Source organism: Convolutriloba macropyga, chromosome 6 (genome assembly GCF_964194025.1).
Source record: "Convolutriloba macropyga chromosome 6, txConMacr16.3, whole genome shotgun sequence".
Classification (NCBI taxonomy): Eukaryota; Metazoa; Xenacoelomorpha; order Acoela; family Convolutidae; genus Convolutriloba; species Convolutriloba macropyga.
Genome location: NC_134473.1, coordinates 74,853,507 through 74,877,736, shown reverse-complemented (window position 1 = coordinate 74,877,736; position 24,230 = coordinate 74,853,507). Strand labels below are relative to the sequence as shown.

Below are 24,230 nucleotides of genomic sequence, written 5' to 3'. Positions count from 1 at the left end.
GTTCGGACTACCACGGCCGCAGTAACAGTCCGTATAATGTCGTTGGTTGTTGTTCTTCACCAGTTATATAAACTGCTGTTGGTTATAGTTAGTTATAAGTAGAGCAGACAACTACAGTGGTCGAATTATCCACGTTAATCTAGCTCCCAAAGTGTTTAAATCCGTCCCACAATAATTGAAGTCCGCATTCGTAATAACCAAAATAACTACCGCCTAGTTTATAACTCATAACTCCCCACGTTATAACTACTTTAAAACCAAAAGTCTCATTTTCTCTTTCCTTGCTCGCTTTCAAACGCTAGACTGCAGGGCGAGAGCGAGAGCGGGGAGCAATTTTGCCCCGTTTGTTCACAAGGAAAGCCCAGCGCAGATATATTGCCAACATATTTGACTTTGGAAGCTAATTGTGGTTGCCCATTCCGAATATTACCCGAATCTGCAACTCCGAAAGACACAAAAATAAATCTCTTTCCAACATTACCTAATGTTCCTTCACTCTCAAATCTTCACTGCTTTTCATTGTCAAACAGCTTAGGAAACTTCATTTATCCAAAATATATTTACATGCACTTTACCACTACAATAATATGCCTCTATTCTTATTAACTTTCGATTTCTTTTGAAAATTATACGTAGTTTCAGTTTATCTAACGGTTACAATTCAGGACTTCAGGTATCGCACAGGAAACTATTATTCACAATTGTCCAATAAAGACCAAGTTTGTTATTCATAACTAAAAAGTTTTAATTTATCGGTTATAACTTGGAGTTCAATAACTTATCAAACTATAACACGTTAATCCAGTGGCCATAGATTGCTGCCGAACAGTAGTTGATCCAATTCGGGGTAGCAACTATGGTCATTCAAACGCAACCCACACAACACATTCAATGTGTGAACAGTCTCTCTAACGATTCAACTCAACATAATCAGCCCCCCACCAGTATACACCCACAGCACCACACCCACCCACACGCCAAAGCCACCCGAAGCTCCGACCGAGCGTCTTTGGGTGCCGGAACCAACCATTCGGCCGAACAGGGCACGACAACCACGAACCCCTCCGACTTGTGCCCAAAAGCAGTGGGGCGACTTTGCAATGCAATATATCGCACAAAAGCAGTACAGTTTTGTTTACTCTCCGAAAACGCTTTACCAGAAGAACCGACCAAACTACAGCAAGTGCGCTGGTACTTTTTATGCCCACCTCACAGCCATTTCGGGTGGGTTTTAACTCGTGTTTTGGGCTTGCTAATCTCATGGGCCGCGTTATGGGGCATCGTGGGGAAAGAGGAGGCCTACTTTGGGGGGAACATGTTTTCAATATTTTCACTATACGTAGCTAGTCGAGTAACTGGCTTTTTAATTGGGTTATTTGGGTTACCACCCCTGTTAGGGATGTTACTAGCGGGTATTTTACTCAACAACATTACCCTACCATTTACGCCCAAACCGATAGCCGAATACATTGCCCGCGAGTACAGAGTGGCTTTGAGGGACTTCTCATTTATTACTATTTTAATACGAGCCGGTCTCAGTTTGAACCCGAAAGGCCTACTCCTTATGAAGAGCGTCGTGATCAGATTAGCCCTCTGCCCAGGTAAGCAAAGTTAACCAAAACATTTTCTTCTGTGTGAGGGGCCGATTTTGTAATTTTAGTACTTTTTTACGTTTAAAACTAAATAACTGTCAAAGAAAACTTTTAGTTAGCCTAAAAACAATAATTAAAATTATGCCCTTGACCGTGAAAGGATCATTATAAAAGGAAAACCTCTGGTCTATTTATGTTAGGAAATGTATATTTTTCAATGAAGATATGATCATTAAATTTTTGACTGGGTGCCCTTAAACTTCATTTAAACAAAAAATAATCATTCTGATTTTTCAAGTTTGTAGAAGAATTTTTTATCATTTGTGGGCTCAAAAGATCGATTTTTTTCTGAAATTCAATTTCTTTCAAAATTTGAGTAGAAAAATTGTTTAATTTTTCATATAAGACACCAAATCAAATCTATTATTGTCTTTCAATTTTTTTTAACCTTTATTAATTTGGTTTTTTTAGATTTTTAAAAATTCCACCAGAATTCTGGACCGCTATTTTTAGAGAACATAGGCGTAATATGTTAATGACCATTAGTTGAATTTTTTGCATGATTATTTCCTTGAGGACTTCGCTTTATATTCCTCAACGTTAAATAATCTTTTTGATTTAATAATCTGTTTTGAAAAGTGTTCGAAAAACTTGAACATCCTTTGATTAAATTAAGTATTTATCAACTTCGTTTTTTCTTAAAACTTCAGCTCGGCTTACAAATCATTGGCATTTTTGAGTGACATACCCAATGTAAAAGAGACAAAGTGAGGCAAACTTAAGAAAAATCACAAATGTTGTAAGAGTATGCTAATAGTAATAAAACACTTAAAACTGAAAATTTACATTCTGTTTTAAATAGAGAAGGAGTGTAACCCAGCTAATTTCTTTTGAAGGTGAACAATTCGTAATAGAGACTATATATATATATATATATATATATATATATATATATATACAATATAATATAATATAATATAATAAATTCAATACATCATATATAAATATAAATTGTATATAATATATCTAATCAAGATATATATATATATATATATATATATATATATATATAGATATATTATCAATACAATTTTTGAGAAAAATTAATAAATCAGCTCTGAAATTTTGATGTTTAACTTTTTGAATTACCTGTTTATTATTTTTGTAGAATTTTGCTCGGCTTCGATTTAAAATTCCTTTTTATTTCTCAATCTGGCCTGAGTCAAATTTAAATTTGAATCAACTGAATTGTATTGGTAAATCAAAATTTTGAATGCAAATTGTAATCTCTGACCATCGCGCCTCCATGATACTTAAAGTTATATTCAACACAAAGTTTCACTGAAGTAAATATTTGGACCATTTTGGATTTTATGAACGTCTACCTAAATTTTACAACGGCGTTAGAATATATTCAAGAGGTATTTATTCTGTAAAGATTTTTTTCAGGAAAACTGTATGATATGAAATTTATTAAAAGATTTGGAATTTGATTTCAATGAAGCATTTTTTACTTCTCTAGTAAGCAATTTTAGTTTCAAACTTGTATTATGCAAAATTTTCGATAAATACAGAGGGCACAATCTTTGGTTATTGTTTTTAGTTGATGAAATATACTTCTGCTACCCTTGATGTGTCATTTTTTGCTTAAATGAAGTTCGGGGAGAGTTGAGAGTTTAAAAAAAATTCCCGAAACAACTGAATATGTTAAAAACTAAAGGAAAATTTAATTTTCTTAATATAATTGTATTTTGTAATAAATATTTTGAAAACTTGTACACACGTATAAAGCCAAATTTTTGGCTTGAGCTTTGTTCGGAAACATGGAGACTTTACTGATGTTTAAATGCTTCTGTGAAATAGCGAAGAGATAAGAAAAAATAATGAGAGCAATTTTTGGCAAGTAAAAAATGAAAAATGCTTTGAGTCGCTTGGCCTTTAATTGTCTAGTGAAGAAAAATCACAAATAATTTGAAAAGAGTTTCAATTTCACGTGTCATCTAGCTGGTCGTTGTCTGAAATGAAAACATAGTGTGCTCAGAAAATCAGAAAGAGAAAAGTTTGTCTGCGTTGGAAATAGTCAGCGAATTTTTGTTCAACGTCAATGATTGGTCTATGTAAAAATTAAAAATTTTCTTTTTAAACTGTTTACCATTTGCAATTTTATGGTAATTATGGCTACAATTGGCTAAATTCTAATTAAGTTTTTGAAAATCTTTTAACGATTTCAAAGTCTTTTAATTCGAAACTTTGATTCTGCACTTCAATGTTTAAAAAATTACTTCAAATGAGCAGATCAAGTGATTGCTATAGTGCTATAGTTCTGTGTACTAATCTATAACAAAATTGCCAGTAAACATTTTCGGATTTTGAAGTATCAGGAAAAAAAGTAAAATGGGAAATCGTATTCGAAAATGTACCGGATTTTTTCAAGCTTGCTTTTCTTGATCGCTGAAAATTTAAAACGCTGCATAACCTGAAACAATTATCGGGGAGGTATATGTCAATTTGAAAAGCTTTACCAATTAAAATTATTGTTTTCTAAAATAAAAACAAAAGAAATCGACTAAGAAAGTTTTTGTCTGAATGCAAAACATTTTGTCTTAGAGAAGGCTTAGAAAATGCTGCTCATTATTTGTTATATTACTTTATTATTTTGTTCACTTTTGGTTGACTATCGCCAACATTAAAGTTATGCATATTCAGATATTACCACAGTAGGGTTTATTTGTGCGTCCGCTTCCTAATTAAAGAAAAAGTTATTATTATCCAAGATTTTTAGCAGGATAGAGCACTGGGCATTTTTGGATGAACTTAATTGACAAAAAAAACTACTCGATTTTTTTCTGATGTTATCGGACAGTGTAAGTGATAATTGGCACAGAGCAATCATTGGGTCACTAAAAAATTCCAAAAAACAAAGTTTTAAGTACAAAAAGAGCAAAATGTTTACCTCTACTTCTTTTAGTCTTGCCATGATAACGGAGTTTACACTATTAAGATTGAAGGTGTCAATAAAACTTCTAATACTTGTGTGCTAAAAATGTCGAGGTTTTTAACATCTTGTTTCACATTTTGCTCTGGAAAATTTCCTGGTATCTTCACTTCTTTAATGCCTGATTAGACACAAAAATAATAGCTCGATAGCTTCTAACAGATTTTATTTTTTCACGCTTTATAAAGTGAATTTTAATCAATTTAATCAATCGTTCAAGGCAGTTTATGAATTTCAAAACAGATGAAATGACAATTGAAAAAAAAATTGGAAAATTGGAGACAAAAAATAGAAATTGTAACTTGAAGAAGCTAATTACACTACTTATTTTAGAAAATTTTTATGTTTTTTCTTAAAGATTTTGCTTCTTTTGCGTTTTCATACCCATTTTTTGTAGCGCAACCTCATTTATTGTAATGATACTTTGCATTTTCTCTTGGAGTATTTTTTACAAGAAACCTTCTTACAGTTTTTATGTTTTGTGAAACACGTATTTTATACAATTATTTCATTTTGCTTATAATTGCTTTGACTAGAAACGTTTCTTGTCGTTTTTAAGTTTTAATTACGTTTCTTGTACAGTTTTTCTATTTTGAATAAAATTTATATAGAAGCACAATTCTGCAGCTTAAAGTGGTTATACTCATGCCCAATAAAGATCCACCAAGCGGTAACTGTGCATATGGTTAACAACATAAACAAACCATGAAATTGAAGTGTCCGAAAACTTTTTTAATTGCTGACACTCTGTAGTATTATGCACTTCTGGTGTGAAAACTGCAGCTGCAATTTTTTTTGTAAAAAAAATCATATTTGTGAAAAAATGGAAAATCTAATTGTGACTATGGGTTCAGCGCGATGAAAAATAAGTACTCATAATCTGTGGGAGGTCACAGTTTACAACTTTTTAAACTTTTCCGTAATGACCAATATCTTTTTGAAACGATGAAACTACAATGAAACTACTCATAATCTTCGAAAAAGCACTGTTGGAGAGTCATCAAAACATATTAGCTGTAGTTTCTAGCTCTCAATTTTTCTCTAAAACATTGAAATTCGATTGCTATGGCAGACTGTATAAAAAAATCCTAAAAGATATAAATTTTTGCCTTCATCTATGCCAATTTGAAATTCATTGCAAAGTGTTCCATAGATATACTTATGTTTATTAAAAGGCTTCATGGAAACACAAACAAAAAACTCAAAAATTGACGTCGAGTTTATTCATTAGCTTTGCTTTTTTCTTTTTATTTCAAATTCACCAGAAATTTGAGGAATAGTTCTTGAGCAAAGAAAAACCTTTGTACATTGGATGAAGATCTTTCAGAAAAGGAAAATTGAAAAAAGTGAGGGCTTAATTTTACCACAGTCGCACGGTTCGGTCCGTGACGTCATGAACTTTTGTGCTTCCATATGGTTTTTCATGCATAGCGTCGTACTATGTACAATATATATTAAAAACAAATCCATACACACTATATTTATATATATATATATATATATATATATATATATATATTTATAAGTATTTAATATTATATATAAGTATTATATATAAGTATTATAAGTCTTTACAGTTTATATCATTCTAAAATACTACAAATAGGCTTCAGATGAAAAAAAATATGTTGTTTTTTATGAGATTGCATCATGAGGTGAAAACTATTATTTTAGAACACTCAGTTCTAAAACACTCATTTCTTTTTCTAATTTAATCAAACTATTTGAATTGCTCATTTTACAAAGAAAAGCTTCAATTCTTGAGTAATATTTTTTCAAACAGGTAAATTAATAATATAACCGAAAGCTTAAAATTACATGCCTTCTTCATTATACTTTTATAGATTGATTTTTTTATGACGGATGATATTTTAGACAAAATTACTTTTGATGGATGACTTCAATTTTATGAATCAGTGAGATGAGGATGAAAAGGGCTCACAAAAAAAGAATCTTTTTTAAAAAAAATGCAAACTTGATATTTCTTTGAGGAAATATAAGCATTGAAAACAATTTCATTAGTTTCATTCAAATATTCAAAAACAATATTCGCACGAATGATTGAACATAACTCCTCAAACGAAACGGAATTTGAAAAATCTCTTTTTCTGGGTGACTTCCTAATGATACTTTTTTAAATACGCCGATCGTAAATACGCCGATCGTGAAAAACTGACTGAACAAAACAAAAACTGGCAGCTGGTTATATAAAACATCCCCTACTATGTGGGGCTGGATCCATTACTATTCAAAAAATGGCCTTCAGTACGCTTAAATCTAAACAAGCAATCCAAAAACAAATTCTCTATTAATAACTACAATTCAGTGCCTTAATTGTCTAAGATAAAATTTAACTTAAAAGTGAAATTTTTTGCAATGGTAACTTTTCTCAGTTGGTGATTTGTGTGGGTGTTTATCAACTGTTATAATTTTGTGTTAATTTGTATTAAAACACTCACGTGCACATTTTAAAATGCCGAAAGTCTGCTGTGCCAGAAGTTAACATGACAGAAGTTGCTACTTAGCCAGAAGTTGAGTTTCGTTGACTTTCGCCATTTTAAAGCGTGCGCGTTTCGTGTTTTAAGCAAGGATAAGTGACTCTGCAGAAGTCACTTCGAAATTCTGACGTAATATCTCGAACCACTTCGTGGTTCTCGATAAACGCCAGAAGTTATCAGTGACTTCAAGCAGAGTCACTTAACGATTACTTCACGTGTTACACAGGTGTGCTGGCGGAGGGACCAATCATAGCCCTGCTTGCCTACTTCTTCTTCGACATGCCTTTCAATTGGGCATTTATGCTGGGCTTCATCCTGGCAGCCGTCTCCCCGGCTGTGGTGGTGCCCAGCCTCCTCAAACTTCAGAACAAGGGCTACGGTGTTGAACAGGGTATGATAACATCAAATAGTTACCCGTAACATGTCCACAGAGACAAACATAACCGACTAACGTTGGGCAACAGCGCGCGGGGGGGGGGTCTTTGACCTCTAAGAACCGCCCTTCACACCATAAGTATAAGTCTCCGAAACAGATTCTGTGAATCACATACTTGAAGACTAGTGAGCTGAAAGGCTCTAAGAGCACTTAATGCCCGCTGGGCGCTACCTGTTTATCACGTTTTTGAGGACGAAAAGTCAAATGGGTCAGACGAAAAATCAGTCAAGCGAAAAATCGCATCAAAAAAGACCGACCGGACTAATATCATTGCTACAAACTTCGTTTGAGAGCAACTAATCAGGCCTGGCTCAGAAAAAAAAAGAGAAGGTCTCAGGCCTGATTCAGAGTCTGATCAGGTCAAATACAAGGCTGCTAAGATAGCACTCCCGAGTCAATCTCTGATGTTCATATTGAGATTTCTATGATCACTCGTTGACAATGAGCTCTTCCAAGGGGTTGGGGGAGGGTTTGTCTGTCCTTGACTCAAACTTAGGGTTACTCGCAAAATATTTGACCAGTTTCAAATTTATTTCAAAGTACTGGTTTTCCTCATTTTTTCGTACAGGTTAGTTTTCTCAGTTTCGGCAATTTTGCTGGAATCACAGCTTACATTTTGTGATTACTCAAACATTTAATCGGGAAATCGGAAACAAAAATTATCGATGTTGAAAACAATTGCCCTCCTGGATTGTCAAACTTACCAATCAAACTATGGACCGTAATGGTCTTAAAAAGCTCATAAAGAAGTTCGTTCTATGAATTTGCCATGATTAATAAATTTTATGGTTAGAAAGGTTCCATTAGAAAATATTCCTCCGGTCAAAAATACTAATTTTTTTTAGAAATATATGTTTTTTGGATCATTATGCACCTATTACCTGTTCTTTCCATGATTCAACACTTACCTCCATAGTCGAAAAATAGTTGATAATTTATTGCGAAAAATTTTAAATTTTGGCAGATAGTTGGGTTGCAAAAACTAAATGCTACACTATATTATCTAAAATTGTTGGAAACTAATATAGAAATTTTTAAAAAGCTTCAACCAAAAAAAATTTCGGCATTTTTAACAGAAAAAAAATATATATTTTCTCAGAGCGATAACTGTTATAGTGGGCTCCAATTCTAATTCATAGAATTTTATGTTTAAGACTAAATTGAATTATTTGGAATTTCTTTTGTTCGGGAATTTGAACTAATCACATTTTCATATGATGTATGAGAATTGGTAACAGAGATTAAAATAGCGAGAGAACATTTTCTGATTTTTGAAGTTTAATCAATCCAAAACTGTCTAAAATCTAGTAAACAAACCGATTCCAATAGAGAAATTGATAAAATTACAGATTTTTGCGGACTTGTAAGATCAATTATGCTTAGCCGTTATGAACTTGGAACTTTAGTTCCAGTTTCTCCTAAACATTTCAACAGGATCTGTTTTTTAAATTAATTAGGATTTTTCAAATCAAAATCGTTTATAGTGAATAATTAGATCGCCATAAAACTATCCCAAAAACTTTTTTTTAAAAAAAATAATAAAAAATATTAAAATGAAATAATAAATTAAAACAATAATATAAAAAATATGTACGCTGTGTAGTACTTTCTCAAATGTTTCAAGTTATTATGCCTTCTGAACAAAACTTCAATTACTTTTCTCTCAGTGCATTTGGTGTGTATGTTGCTTTCTATTAAAATTTTTACAACTAGAAACAACTTTTCTCATTTTTGAAAAACTGTTCAATAAAGGCATTCGCTAACTTTGCCAAATGGGTAAAATATTTTCAAAGGAAAACCTAATTGAAAAACTATTCGTTGAAAATTTTATAATTTAGTTTTTTTGAAGCAAAATATTAATTTGCTTAGGGCACTATCGTTAATTTAGTAAATCCAGCAGAAATAAAAGTCTACGATAGAAACGCAAAACGGAAGTAATTTCCAGAATTACATCGTATATAGCAAACAAAAATTTCCTTCGAAATATTCTAACGTTGGAATTAAAGTAGACAGAACATTTTCCCATACTCATTGGCATTATAAGTCAGAAAATCACATTGATCTCATTCCTATGAGACAAAAATACTTATTTAGGAATAATTATTTTACACAAAGAGATTTTTTTTCTGATAACTCGAAACGTTTCAAATTTGTTCCCACTGACTCAAATTTATTGCGCATAGAAGATAGAAAAAGTGGTGATATTACGTTATTTTGTGTCTTGTTGCGTTATTTGCTCCAACTTTTTCTGCTTTCCTAAGATTTCTTTAAAAAAGATGATGGAATTTATAAATATTTTTGTCATAGTAATCTTTATCTGTGTTGGCCAGACTCATGGGTTTCATTACGTCAATGGAATCGCCTGGCAAATTCGGCAAGGGTTTGCTCACATTTTAGAATTGGTGGGTTTGCTCACATTTTAGAACAATTTGGTTTACAACCTCTCCCTCTTTTTGGATGGGGTTGAAACATGAAACTGCTCCCCAATTTTTGGGTGAGTCCAACTTGCGTTTTGAATTTCCCCCTCTTATTGTGTGACATTGAAAAAGACAAAGCCCCCTCTAGTTGGGCCAGTAGGTTTTTTAATCCAGCGCAATTTGCGTGCATTAGGTACTAATTAGGGGACAGCAAACGATAGCACTGTAGCTGATTAGCGAATGGTTGCAAATAATTGCTTTTCGTTGTCTATTGCGATATACTTGTCACATTTTTCCAGATTATACTTTTTTGTAGATTTTTTTCTCTTAAGCCGGGTGAACCGCAGAAGACAGAAAGAAACTTGTGTATCCTAAGCTTCGAGATCACTTGAGAATTAGTCATCAAACTAATAAACTAATAAAAGTTTCTTTACGTCCTATTTTTTTAAAACAGGCATTTAACTGATCATGTTGATGGAAGAGATTTGCTTTCAAATTACAGCACCTTGAACCTGTTGTAATTAATTAACTATTTTTTGCCACATTATGTTTACTTTTTGTCGTTCAAATTGTCGAATTTCTTTACTAATAAATTCAGTAATTGAATTTTAATTTGCTTAATTTTACTTCAAAACTTCAAAATATGAGTGAGGACTTTCTTGCCGAAAAATAATTTTTTCCACTGATTTTTGTCAATTGTCTTGGTCATTATTGACGTTAGGACGGCTAATTTGTCCTTGTTCGAACAATAAAATGGCGGAGAGTAAAAAAAATCACTGTTTTTACACAGATTTTGTAGTTCGGCTTACTATAGGGTTTTGAATTAACATCTCTCGTCAGATAGTTGGGCTTAAAAACGACAAAAAATGCTTAAACTCTTTTTTTACGTTGGGTCTTCGTAGGAAAACGTCTTGTCTAGCAAAAGTCTTGAGACAAGACGGGGGGCTTGTAAGAACTTGCAGGACTTTTGTAAGGTTGTGGATAGTCTTGCCAAAGTCCTGCAATAATCTGTCAAGACTTTTCAAGATAACACCTTTTTCGACTAGGGCAGTTTTTTAAGCCCCAGGTTGCTCTTTCTTTCTCCTGATTTCACCCAAATAGGATACAAGTGATTTTCTAGATCTCAAAGATTTTTGGTTACTCGGATAAGTCTCATGTTCATATCACAAAGAATTCAAATGAAAAGGGATAAAGTTTTTTTGATAATGATTTTACAAATACGTACGTCATCGATAATTGCGAAACAAAAAGAGTTTTTTCTGAACTTAGGATCACAATTTTGGTTTAAACTAGCTAAATTTTCCCTTATGAGGTCTTCCTGGGTTACCACGTGATGAGATGTACTTCTCTTTTGTAATCCCTCCAGGCAGTTTTATCGCATTATTTTGATTGACGGTTGCTGGTTAAGTAATGGTTACGTGACTCTGCTTGAGGTCACTGAGAACTTCTGGCGTTTATCGAGAACCGCGAAGCGGTTCGAGATATTAAGTCAGAATTTCGAATTGACTTCTGCAGAGTCACTTAACCATGCTTAAAACACGAAACGCGCACGCTTTAAAATGGCGAAAGTTAACGAAACTCAACTTCTGGCTAAGTAGCAACTTCTGTCATTTGACTTCTGGCACTGCAGAATTTCGGCATTTTAAAATGTGCACGTGAGTGTTTTAATTCCAATTCATTCATTCAATTACATCACATACGACACACTTTGAAACTGGAACACGCTCAATCTTTGTAACCTTTTCTGCTAGACTGCTAAGGTTATAATATGAAATCTTTTGTTTAGGTATCCCGACGCTAATAATAGCAGCAGCCAGCATTGATGACATTATAGCAATAAGTGCATTCAGTGTCGTCATGTCCATCTCTTTTGTCGACGGCAATAAACCCCTCTATCAGGTACTTCTTCACGCTCCGACTGAGATTGCTGTCGGTCTAGTGGCCTCGCTAATCGCCGGAATAATAATGTGGTACATACCACCACCTCAGAAACACGAATTGGACAAACGGGGCCACCCCTTGTTGCGAACAGAGAACCACACCACTGCCCGGTTCTTAATCTTGTTCGGAACCGGAATCATGTTCATGTTCGGGTTCCAGCGGTTGCATCTCGCGGGTGCGGGTGCCCTGGGGTGTCTGGCAGTTTCATTCATTACTGGGCTCGGCTGGGATATCGACACGAAGCGTCCGGTCGGAGAAGCTTTTGGTCACGCTTGGAATTCTCTAATGCCGCTACTTTTTGGTCTAATCGGAACCGAGATCAAATTCGATGATATTGAATCCTCGATTGTTATGAGATCTCTAATCGTCTTACTTGGGGGTCTTATTATTAGAGTTTGTGTGTCATTTTTGACAGTTATGGGCGTTGGGTTGAACTTCAAAGAGCAACTTTTTGTGGCCATAGCCTGGATTCCGAAAGCTACTGTACAAGCTGCCATAAGTGGAATTCCTCTCGACCTTGCCATGGAATCAAACGACCAACAAAAAATTAAATTAGGAAGAATTATACTCACAATTTCCGTTCTTGCAATTCTGCTTTCTGCACCGTTAGGCGCACTGGGTATTCGTTTAACAGGACAGCGGCTGCTCCAACTTCCAAAACGTATAGTGACCAGACGCTCATTTAGACGAAGGTCCTCAATTCAGAAATCAGATGGTTATCCTAGACCTTTAATTGCCATGAACTTATTGCCAAGCGAATCAAACGACATTGCCGAAGTTGACACCCCATCCCCGACACCGAACCCTATGGACGGCGAGAAAGGGTTCCATATTTCGGCTAACAGTAATAACGACAAAAGTATATCAAATGCAACGACCATGGTCACTATTAACGAAACAGCTAACGTCGGCGCCTCACCCTCGCCTACGACTAACGGGGCGGTGGTCGTCATACAACCTAACAGGACCCAAAGCAACGACACGTCTAGTCCACAAAAAGGACCCTCGGATTCGAGCGTCAACTTAGAAAACGACTGCAATAATCTTACGAACTCGGTAGATGTGTGATGATAGCAACTACAATTGTAATTGTGTAGTTTTTCTTTCAGAACCATTTAGTGACCCATACGACCGTTTTAGTTTAACTTGTCTTAAATATGGCTGCGGACATATTCGTGATACAATAAGAGCTGAAGCATAAACATCAAAAATATTTAAAAAATTACAAATAAACAATAACAAAATAATGAGACGATAAATCCATGACCTCTAAAAAGTGTCAAAAAATTAGTCTTAATGACACGAAATTACAGATAATAACTCTTAATTTGCTTGAATTTTTTAATGATCTGAGTTCCTGGCATGACCAGTTTCTGAACATATCATGTATAAAGACTAGAATAAATTTGATCTACTAATTTTTCAGGCAGAACAATAAAAAGTCATCAAACCATTTTATCTCAAAACATACTCTAATTTTATCTTACAATTTTGGGTTCTCGATGGAAAATCTTTTTAATGGAAACAAAATTTTCAAATATTTACCAACAAAACTGGACTTACCACGATTTAATGAACTTAGTAAGTTAATTAAAGCTTGGTAAGTGCGGTTTAGACTTCGATGAATTGTGGTTAAAATCTTGATAAAAACCTTCATCTTTTTCATTAAATATAATTTTACTTGGGACGTATATTCCCGTTTTTCTGATCAGGGTTTCTGAAAAATTAATTAAAATTTCCAGTTTTGTTTACCTAAAAGATCTTAAACAAAAATTAGTGGCAAAAATAATTCTTCAACTTTGACGCTTCAGCTCATGTCAATTGTTCACACGCATAAAAATGTGCTGTATATGGAAAAATTGTATTGATAGATAGAGGCACTGTCGCTGTCGACAAGTCTACCACCCCCCCCCCCCCTCTCCCACCCCACACTCCCCGTAAAGTCCCATTTTCCTCCTATCTCTATATTTCCCCTACAGATCCCCTCCCCTCCCCCACCTGCTCTGTATTCAGCTGTTGGTCCTCTCTGGCATCGTTAAATTGTCCTCTAGTTGTCGGTTCTCTATTCATAACTTGATTGTTGTTGATTAACACGGGTTAACGCACTTATTATAATATGCACTACTACAACTAGTCTGTATTTCCACTACTCTGTGAATTATTTCAATTTAATTTATTTTCACTTAAAATTTTTGCCAGTCATCTCGCGTTAGTTTGGTCTAAAAAATACAACAATTAATCAGAAGCAGCGCTTGAGTGCCTTTTCGCACATAAAGTTACCTTATTTCAGATCCAAAATAATTTTTATCAAAAGTTAGAACAGTTCGAGTTTTTCATTTTATCTCAAAAATAATAATTTTGTGTTTCACACTTGTTTTGGTATCACAAAGTGGAACAAATTTGAACCCTTTTTACGCTCAAATCGGCGGGCAGAACGAAAAAAACATAGCTTTGATAAACCCCGAAGGGCCTCTCAAGGCTTGTTCCTATGTTTTAACTGCTGTATTTTCAATAACTTCTCAATAAAAATTCTATCAATAATATCACAAAAATTTCCAACCCAGAGAGGTTGATAGATGGTTTTTTGACCGTGCGTTTAATCATTTCCATCTTTTGGCGGACCCTATTAAAAATACTAATTAATTTTCTTGACAAAAACACAACAGAAATGTGAAAATTGTTGGAGAAAAACTTAAAAAAATTTTGTTTTGCAATTTTCACTTCTGAAAGGGTAATATTTAAATTTTTTCTCAAACAAAAGAAAACATCTGATGAAATAATTAAGCAATCACAGCTAGAAAACTGCCAATTTTATTAATTGCATTGATTGCATTGTTTTTTTTAATAAAAGACGATCCCTAAAAAGTGTCATACCAACTATTTAAACACAATTTTTGAATCTAGCATTTTATATGTGTGATGATACTGAGAAGAAAAAACGTTTTGGGTTCCCCAACCATTGGTTGGGTTTTGGAAATTTTATTACAAAATTTTGACCAATAATAAGCTTGTTTGAGAAATGCTATAACGCGGAAATAAATGGGCTATTTTCTAAGGTGACTTTGTTTCTAGTCCAAAATTGTTAGAGTGCCAAATTTTAAATAGAACATTGTTTGTAACACAGAATGCTTTTTAAAAGGTCCTTAGAGTAACCAGCTGGCTCGCTGTTTCAAAAAATTGAATCTAGCGTATCTATGAGGGGAGTGTTTATGCAAAAAATAATAAGCTTTCTGTGTTTTTCTTCTAGACATTAATGGTGACTCCTCTAAATTTTTGGTAGCAAAGCCTCTCTTTTTCGGGTTGAGAAAAAACAATTCGGGACTGTTGCCTTTAAGTTCTGAGATTTTTGTAGAAAAAACGACTTGAAACCGATTTGGCTGGGTATTGCGAACCGAAATGCACGAAAAAGTTGGGCGATGTTGTTTCTTATCCCTTACCATAAGTCAACAATACCCTAACAATATCCTTACACCCTTTTGCAGCTAAGGTAATTTTAATTAGATATTAATTTTTGACGAAATGGAATACTCTGGTTTAGTGCTTATCTGCAGTTATTTTCTCCAAATGACTGAACAAAACCTAGTGTCTAGATTAGTTGATTTGAAAGGAAAAATTTCAAAATCATTGATTTTGACTATTTATCTTGATTTTGAATTTCAGATAATACAGTTTGAATAAATCACCCCTTTTTTTGTAAGTCACAAACGATTAAAGTCATAGTTTTCAAACCTAGCTGCAGATAAATAAAATATTTTTGCACATATTCTCTTATCACTCAGAATTGATCAATAAGCTCACTTTGTGGCGAATACTTGATGTAAAATCAACAATTTGCTTCTTTTGTGGAGAGTATTTGATGTACTATAAACAATATCACAACATAAACTCGAGAATGGTCCTGACTTTAAATTTGAAAATTTATGGGTGAATCAGTTGACACTAAGTATACTGTAAAAAGTTTAGTTCGCTCTCCTTTGCTAAAAAAAACTAAAGCAAAACCGGCGTTATTTTTTAGAAAAAAAATTTTTTTTCAGGCTGTAGATCAAATTGATATCATATAATTTTGATTCAGTCGTGATTTTTTGTTAAAATTCGGTAACTGGAGAAAATGCCAGGTAATCCTCAGGCCTTAATTAAAACGATCAATTTTTTATGAATTCTTTGAGAATTCTCGTCGAACATCTGCTGCAGATTTGATGAGAAACTAATTCTGTCTTTTTTCTGCTTGTAAACGTCAATGAACAACAACTTGATCCATCTGCTGAATTTAATCATTTCCTACTTTTGGTAGACATAATTCAATGAATTTTTCTGCTTGAAGAAAACGCGACCGAAATTTTGAGTAACTTTTAGAGTTTTTGCAATTCGGAAAGGAAATTTTCAATTCTTGAAAAAAGGAAAAAATATATATCATGATTAAGCAAAGGCAACTAAAGAAAGTCTTCTTTCAATTTTTAGCACTGTAATTGATTAAATTATGTTATAAAAGACAATCCCTCAAAAAATGACAAAATTTGGAAATCTGAATTTTTCATATTATATATTAGTTTAGTAGGCTGTTACAGCCTTGAGTTGCTTTTTGATGTGAAGTATATGATCGGGAAGAATAGTTATCATATGGTTCAATTTTTTGCTGATATAATTCATATCGTTTAATTTAAGTTTTTAATCTTGTATAGTATTTCTGGCAAAGATAATTATTGGGAAGAGTAATTTTTTGATAATTCCACACTTGTTTGGTTTTTGGAATTTTGCAAAAGAAGGTCCAATAACTGGTTGAAAATTCCTGATATGCAGGAAGAAATGGGTCCTTTTAACCGTCAATTTGTTTCTAGTTTTCTTGCTTATTGCCCAACTATACATTTCTCATACTGGAATTTTTGCTTTTTTCAAATGCAAAAAATAAAAAATAAAACATATTTTTTTACGGGGAGAGCGTTATTTGCCTACATTGTTAGGTGACTTGTTCCAAGCAACTGAATCTAGCTAATATATGAAGACAGATCTTGCAAAAAATTTCATTTTTCTGTGTTTTTGTTCTCGACGAGAATGGTGACTCCTCTGAATATTTTGCTTGCAAAGCCTTTCTCTTTATCAAGACATCATCCCCATTAGAGGAAAAAATTGGGACCCTGACGGTTGCAAATTGAAATTTTCTGAAAAATCGAATGGGTCTAAATCGTCGTCAAAAAGGTGTGAAAAGTTGCGAAACTCTAACTGATGTCATTTTTTTGTCCACCAGCTTAGGGCAAGCCGACTAAAATTTGTTTCTGCAAATTCTGAAAATAAGCAAATTTGACAACCTTGGTTGAAAAAATTTAGTTTCTTGTTTAGATGAACAGAAATTTTTTTAATATCACCGTTAATTGACTATTAATCGTGATATTGAATCTCAGATATCATAACTTCATTAAATCACCTCTTGACACATCGCTTATGGTTCACCTCAAATTTTTTAAAACTAATTTCAGATTAAACAGGCTTTTGTCCAAACATGCTCTTATCAGTCAAAAATCAATCACAAGGTGCCTTTTCGCCCGTAGTTACCTACTTTACCATCTAAATATTCTATTTATAACTAACTATCTAAGTTTATTTGATATTCTGGGTGCCAGAATTCAGTTTTCAGGTTTTAATTAAAAGGACCTTCTAAAGAAAGATTGATCTGAAAATCATCAAATATATTTTTTATAAAACAAATATACATTTCAAACCAGGCTCTTTTCTCGGAATACAGTTAAACTCTTTTGAGTCACAATTACGTCTAAGTGCGCTCCGGCAAATTATCGATAAAATCAAAATTTGCATAAAGTTTACAAAGTTCGTCAAATTAACCGGTAATTTGAAATTGTTTCTTTTGTTGACTATAATTGATTTAATACAAATAAAATCACAATCTAATTGCGACATCATATTAAGCAAACTGACATGTGACTTTCAAAAAACGTGTGTCTGAGTTAGTTTAATTTGATTCTATATATTGAACAACGTGTAGTCTGTTCTGTTCACATATGCATGAAAGCGATAAGACGTTATTTTTAATGCGATATTGTATTTCTTTCGGGCTGCAGACCAAACTGATCTATTCATATAATATTGATCAACAATATGCGTTTTTTATATTTGCATAACTTACCTGCAATTCTTAAAGTGGGAAAAATATGAGAATATCCGTTCGCTGAGAAGAAAAGTGACTAATGACCAGTAGTCCGACCAAATGAGCAACAAAAAAGTTTTTTAGAATCCATAAATTTTTCATTTCTCTGCTGAAACGGGATGCGAACAGCTGTACAGACATGCAGTCACAACAATAGGCCCATCTAATAACTGATAGAATCAGTTAAAAACTATTTTATTTTGTTCCAAATACATTTATTGAGAGTTTAGTAAGTTTCTGAGTTATTTCAAGCCTTCACATGTGTAACGGCTGCTCTCCTATCAAAGTCAAGGAAAACTTTACACCGCCCAGTTCGTTTCAGCGGTTTCAAATCTGTCTGGATATTGTGTTTTTGCAGTTAACTTTTATGAACTGTATTATCCGCTATACTGTAGCTTACCGTTGCATTACTTGCTCTCAATTACTCTTGATAACTAATTGTTCATTTTGCTGTATAACTAACTTGTTTCTCTCAGAATAACAAAATAAATCAAATTGAAACAATCGTATTTTTGATGAGTTTTTGTTAATAACTCAATTTATAAATCGAAATTAGGAATTCCAGTTCCCACAAATTGTAGCCCTATAACTTGGCTATAGTCAAGAAAAGTTTCAACTTTCGATCTCAAAGACTGCAAAAACAGTCAGAAATACTGTATTTGTAACTGAACAACAAAAATAAAATTTCTAAATTCAGTGTAAGCAAGTCTCTCTATTGGTCTCAATAACACCAATGTCAAAGTAGAATAGACTTCGTTAAATCCAGTGAGAGAAACTGACTTTATGCTTTGCACAAAGTTTCTCTTCCTTGGGAACTTCGTTCCTCAGAAAGAAAGTATTGAGAATATCAAAGTTTCTAAATCTACTTTGTCAAAATAAAGTTAAAATAAAGTTAAAATAAAGTGAAAACTCTTTTCACAAGTCGAAACAAAGTTAAAACTGTACAATCACTAATATCATCTCCAGAAACAAGCCACAATAAGAAGTAATTTAGCGCTCAAAAAAGTGTGCTTCAAAACGCACTGTATGTCAGTTTAATATAACCAAATTTACGAGTTTCAACTATTTTTTTGGTAGTTTTTCAAGCTCGATTTATACTGCCGTACATGTAAAAAATTGCATCTCTGATGGGTTATAGATCACTATGTCATAAGATTCGCTAAATAAACTGAGTATGGGTTTTTCGATACCGTTTACGGTGCCCGCACTCACTGAGTTGGTATAAAAATCGCAAAATTAATCGAATCTGGCTGAACAATTTGGGTATCTCTTGCTCTGTTTCAGCTAGCTAAATTTGTATGATTATGAAAACTTGAATACGTGGCAGTAATAGCGCAGTTTGAGTTCGAATTTCAATTTAACTTCATGTGTGACGATTACGTACTAATAATAGTAACTAAATATAAATGTTGAACAAAGTGAACAAATCCGTATGGCTTCAGTAGAATTTAGAATTAAACTTCGCTTGTCATGCTATTCTAGCTTTAATGCTTGAAATGGCCACTTGAGGTGCCATTCAATTTGATTATTGAGTTAGTAAACTCAGCTATCCCATCGCCGGCCCTGTTTTTCATAGCAAAAACATCTTTGCCAGGTAGTACTGGGGCGAGCTTCACTAATGGTCTCTTGTACACTCCGTCGTATGTTCAAAATTCGCTGAGCGGATCTCACCGTCAGACCCATCGATGGTCTCCGTAACTCGACCTAAAATGTAATACCCTCACTTGTCGCTCTCTTTGATCAACCAAACGAGATCACCTTCTTTAAGGGTTTCGTTCGCCGTAGATCGCCATTTTTGCCGATTATTCAGAGTTGGCATATATTCTATACAAAATATGGCCCATATTAGATTTGCATAGGCTTGAGTTTGTCGTAAGAGCTTTCGGTGATCAACAAATTCTTCTGTGCATTGTAGGTAGGGTAAGCAAACGTTCTTGCTGCCAAGCAAGAAGTGATTGGGTGTCAATGTCTCTAAGTCATTAACATCTGAACTGACTGGAGTCAAACGTCTTGCGTTCACTGTCTGCCCAACCATACACATCGTAGTTGAAAGAACGTCCCCTATGACTGCTCTGTTTCCCAACACTGCAAACTTTGCTTTCATGCAACTTCTCACCAATCGTTCCCATACTCCTCTAAAGGGAGGTGCTGTGGGTGAGTTGAACTTCCATCTGTTTCCTCGCTGAATTAGATGTTCCACGATCCCCTCTTTGTTTCATGCCGCAATGTACTCTGCAAACTCTTTCAGCTCCAACAAAGTTTGTTCTGTTGGCACTGATGATTTTACTCGGTTTGCCTCTTCGTGCAGTAAATCTCATAATTGCATTGAGACAACTATCTCTGTCCAATTTGGGTACAACTTCTATATGCACCGCTCTCACAGTTGACATGTGAAAAGACAACACCATTGCTCTTCGTTTCTTCGCCCTATCTTCACAAAGCAAGGGCCAAAGTAGTCAACTCCAACATTTGTAAAGGCTGTTGAAGCATCTAACCGCTCTTCGGGTAGATCTGCCATTACTCGTGCTATCATTTGTGCTCTGCCCTTTCTGCAGGTAACAAACTTCTTCTTGATTGATCCTAAAGCGTTTCGTATGCCTAGAATCCAAATTTTATGCTGAACAGTGTTTTTTACATGTTCAGTGCCTTCGTGTTGATTGTCCTTGTGCTCATTTCGCAAGAATAATTCAACCGCATGATGTTTTCAATGTAACAGTATTGGATGCTTTGCATTGAAGTCCAATTGAGTTTTGCCTATTCTGCCTTTGGCTCGATTAGGTCCTTCTTCATCTAGGATTGAGGAGAATTGTAAGATTTTGCTGCTTTTTGGAGTTTCCTTTTCAGCTTTTAGAGATTTCATCTCTTCACCAAACTGTTCTAGCTGTAGTAGCTTGAAGATTGTTGCTTCTGCTTTTTCTTTTTCTTTAATGCTGACTACGAGTGTTGCTGTTTTGTGTTTGCTTAATGCTCGCTGTACGTGTGCCACTATATTTACTAGTCTGTTAAAGTTACTGAATTGTTCCAACTGAATAACAGCTTTCTTCTCCTCAGCCTGTATCATGAAAACTGATGAAGGTTTATTCTCTTCATCTGATGCAAAGATTGGGTTCACTTTCTGGTCGATTCAATCAAGCCGGCCCAGTGAGCCAGTCACTTCTCTTGAGTTCCTCAATGTTAGTTGCTCTGGTGCCAATGTCCGCTGGGTTGTTGATAACGCTCACATGTTTCCACTGTGAAACATCAGTTGTATCTAGCATCTCAGCCACTCGATTGGCCACAAACACTTGTTGTTTACGATGGGAACTGTGTATCCACTGCAGTACTGTAATTGAGCCTGACGAAAAACTGCAACTATTTATCTTCATTTCATGTTTCTTGACCATCTGCTCCTTCAACCTGACTGCCATAACTTCCGCTTGCAATTCCAATCGTGTTATTGAAAGATGCCTCATCGGTGCCACTATGCATTTGCCAATGACAAATGCTAAGTCAGCTGAGTATTCTTTTGGTTGTGAACGTAGATAGGCTACTGCACACATCGTGTCTTCATAAGCGTCAGCAGACACGTGAAGTTTGGTTTTATACCTCTCTCCGTTGAAGTATCTTCTATCGATGCTTGTCTCGGCTACAAATTGAAGTTGTTTTTTCCATCTCAAGAACTCTTCTTCTTCAGCAGGCTCCACTTCGTTGTCCTAATGTTGTCTATTCTTTCTCCAGATGCCTTTCAGAAGTCTTCTCATGTGAACAATGAACGGAGCAAACAATCCGATCGAGTCGAATATTGAAGATACGATTGACAGAATCTTCCTCTGGGTTATAGGTGTTTCAACCTCTTCGTTTGTACCTCTGTCAACTTGAAGACTAGCATCAGTAACGGTCCAGTGCAGTCCTAGCACTGAGGAGCCCTCCATATTGGGTTCTACTTCGACTTGCTTCGTGCTGCTGATTGACTTCAAGTCTTCTGGGATTGCTTCTGTAACTGCATTGTTGTTGTTTATCCACTTCTTCAGTTCAAATCAAGTTCGTGAGAGAAGAGGTTGTGGTCGATTGAAGAACTCAATTGCCCTTTCAGAAATTTCTACTGATTAGATGAAATCGTCCAAGTAGAAGTTGTTTTGTATTGCCTTTGCTGCAATCGGATACTCTTCTTCGTTGTCCAGTCCCACCCGCTTGAGAGCATATTTTGCACGAGTTAGAGAACTATTAGCTCCGAATACATGACGCTGATGTTCGTATATCTAAACAGGTTCGTTTGTTCCTGGACGCCATAAAAACCTCAAACAGATTCTATCCTGTTCGGGAACTTGAACTTGTAGAAACATCGATTCGATGTCAGCGGTTAGGGCTGTTGGTCTTTCACGAAATCTGAAGATTGTTCCAATCAACCCGTGTAGCAGATAAGGTCCTGCTAGTAGCGTATCATTTAGGCATACTCCTTTGTACTTTGATGCGGCATTGCAAACCAGTCACTGGATTGTGTGGAAAATATCATTCCTTCCCGAAGGTGCTTTTCACTTCGGATCCCTTCAATATCTTTACGAATCCATCTTCTACATCTGTATCTATTGACTGTTGATACAGACTTTTCAGGTGTGGGTCCCTTTGGAATCTTCCTATCCAGTGAGTAATGCTGACCCAAGGCTGAGCTGTAGTTGTTCGTTAGGTTTGACTCTGGTTCACTCCATAGCATTCCCAATTCATACCGCTCGCCTGTGAACTTTGTCGTACTCTCTAGCATCCTTTGTTCCTTTGTGCCTGCAGTTTCTTCTTTGACTGGCTGACAACATTGATTTTGGAAGTATAGGTTTCTTTGTCCCACCAGGTTTGGATATTCTCAGCCACTTTCACATCTTCTGTGAAGGCAAAATGACAAACATTTTGTCTTCTTTTGCCGTCATGGGTCCACTGACATTCCATCCTAGCTCTGTTAGAACGGCGAATCGTTCACTTCGTGTTCCTATCTTGTAGTCCAATGGGCGTTGTAGCTCGTAAGCATCTTGACCAAGGATGATGCAACTTCCATCAAAATAAGGCTCTTGTTGGGTAGAACACTTTAGTGATTGAAGCTTTGCTTCAGCTTGTTTTAGTTGTAGTTTGTGTCTCCTTTGGAGATTGGCGTGGGTGCAAACGCGTCGATTGAATGCACCTTTGAGGCAGTCGCCTTATTTTGAGAGGAACCTTCTTTGTCTTCAGATCCTTTGTTCCGTGTATTCAAGCTATGTTGAGCTTCACATCGTTGCCTTGGGCTCGTAACATCTCTCGCACACTTTGATCGACAAATGAAACCGTTAATCCACTATCGAGGAATGCATATGTGTGCAGCCTGTTGCCACCGCTCTGTATTGAGACAGGAACTATCTGAAGAAAGCTTGTAACTTCGTTACTGTGGTTGATTGTTGCTGCGCTTACGTTGACTGAGTGATTGCCCTCGTCCATTTGGTTTTCTGAGTGCAGCAATCGGTTGTGCTTCTTGATGCATCCATTGATGCCGCACGCATTGACTTTACAATCTTTGATTGCATGTCCTTTGCCCAGACATCCGTAACATAAGCGTTGCTTCCTCACTGCTGCTTATCTATCATTCACACTCATGTTCCTGAATAGTGGACTGTTCCATATTTTATGAGTGTCATCAGATAGCGGACATTGATCACTTTGCATTTGTTTGGTTTCCTTTACGTTCGAAGTTGCACTGAAATTCGATGTTTTCGAGAGCCGTTTGCATCTAATTGTGATTCTTCGGTCCTCTTCTCTTCGCTCTCTATTGAAAGCTGAAAACCCTTCTTGCGCGAATGCTATTCTAGATAGCCATTCTTCAGACATAATCAGATCCGGCCAATCTTTTTCTTTATCATCAACATAGAACCACCACTTCTCTTTGAGAACTTGAGGTAGCTTATCTACTGCCACATACAGTGTCGAGCTTGATTGCAGATCATCAGTCTGCTTGTACTCTTTGAGCACGCTCACAAAGTTCGAAACAATAACTGAGAAACTGATCAGACCTGTTGCGGCGTAAGGTTTCACCTGACTTGCTTTGCGATTACTATCCAGTTGTGCATCAATGAACAAATGAGGCCATCCAAACTTCCTCTCCAGAATGTAGCACCATAGAACTGTCCAGAATAACCCGATCCGGAGGTTGCTGACCTTGCCTTGCCTGTCAGTAGAGTCTTTAGATGGTTCTTCTTCTT

The 24,230-nt window shown here is 35.3% G+C and overlaps 3 protein-coding genes across 5 annotated transcripts in view; all 3 read left to right on the top strand.

Annotated features, from left to right (window-relative positions):
- Nucleotides 1-24,230, top strand: part of LOC142340621 (cyclin-dependent kinase 2-associated protein 1-like) — a 575,438-nt gene that overhangs the window by 89,124 nt on the left and 462,084 nt on the right. The gene's annotated exons all lie outside the window — the stretch shown is intronic.
- The window catches only part of LOC142340620 (large ribosomal subunit protein bL17m-like), a 435,605-nt gene that overhangs the window by 241,991 nt on the left and 169,384 nt on the right, over nucleotides 1-24,230 (top strand). The window lies entirely within an intron of this gene.
- On the top strand, nucleotides 74-13,073 carry LOC142341213 (sodium/hydrogen exchanger 9B2-like). The gene is made up of 3 exons (XM_075392135.1): nucleotides 74-1,601; nucleotides 7,312-7,476; nucleotides 11,725-13,073. The coding sequence occupies exons 1-3, from the start codon at nucleotides 857-859 to the stop codon at nucleotides 12,945-12,947; spliced, it is 2,133 nt and encodes a 710-aa protein (XP_075248250.1). The 5' UTR covers nucleotides 74-856; the 3' UTR covers nucleotides 12,948-13,073.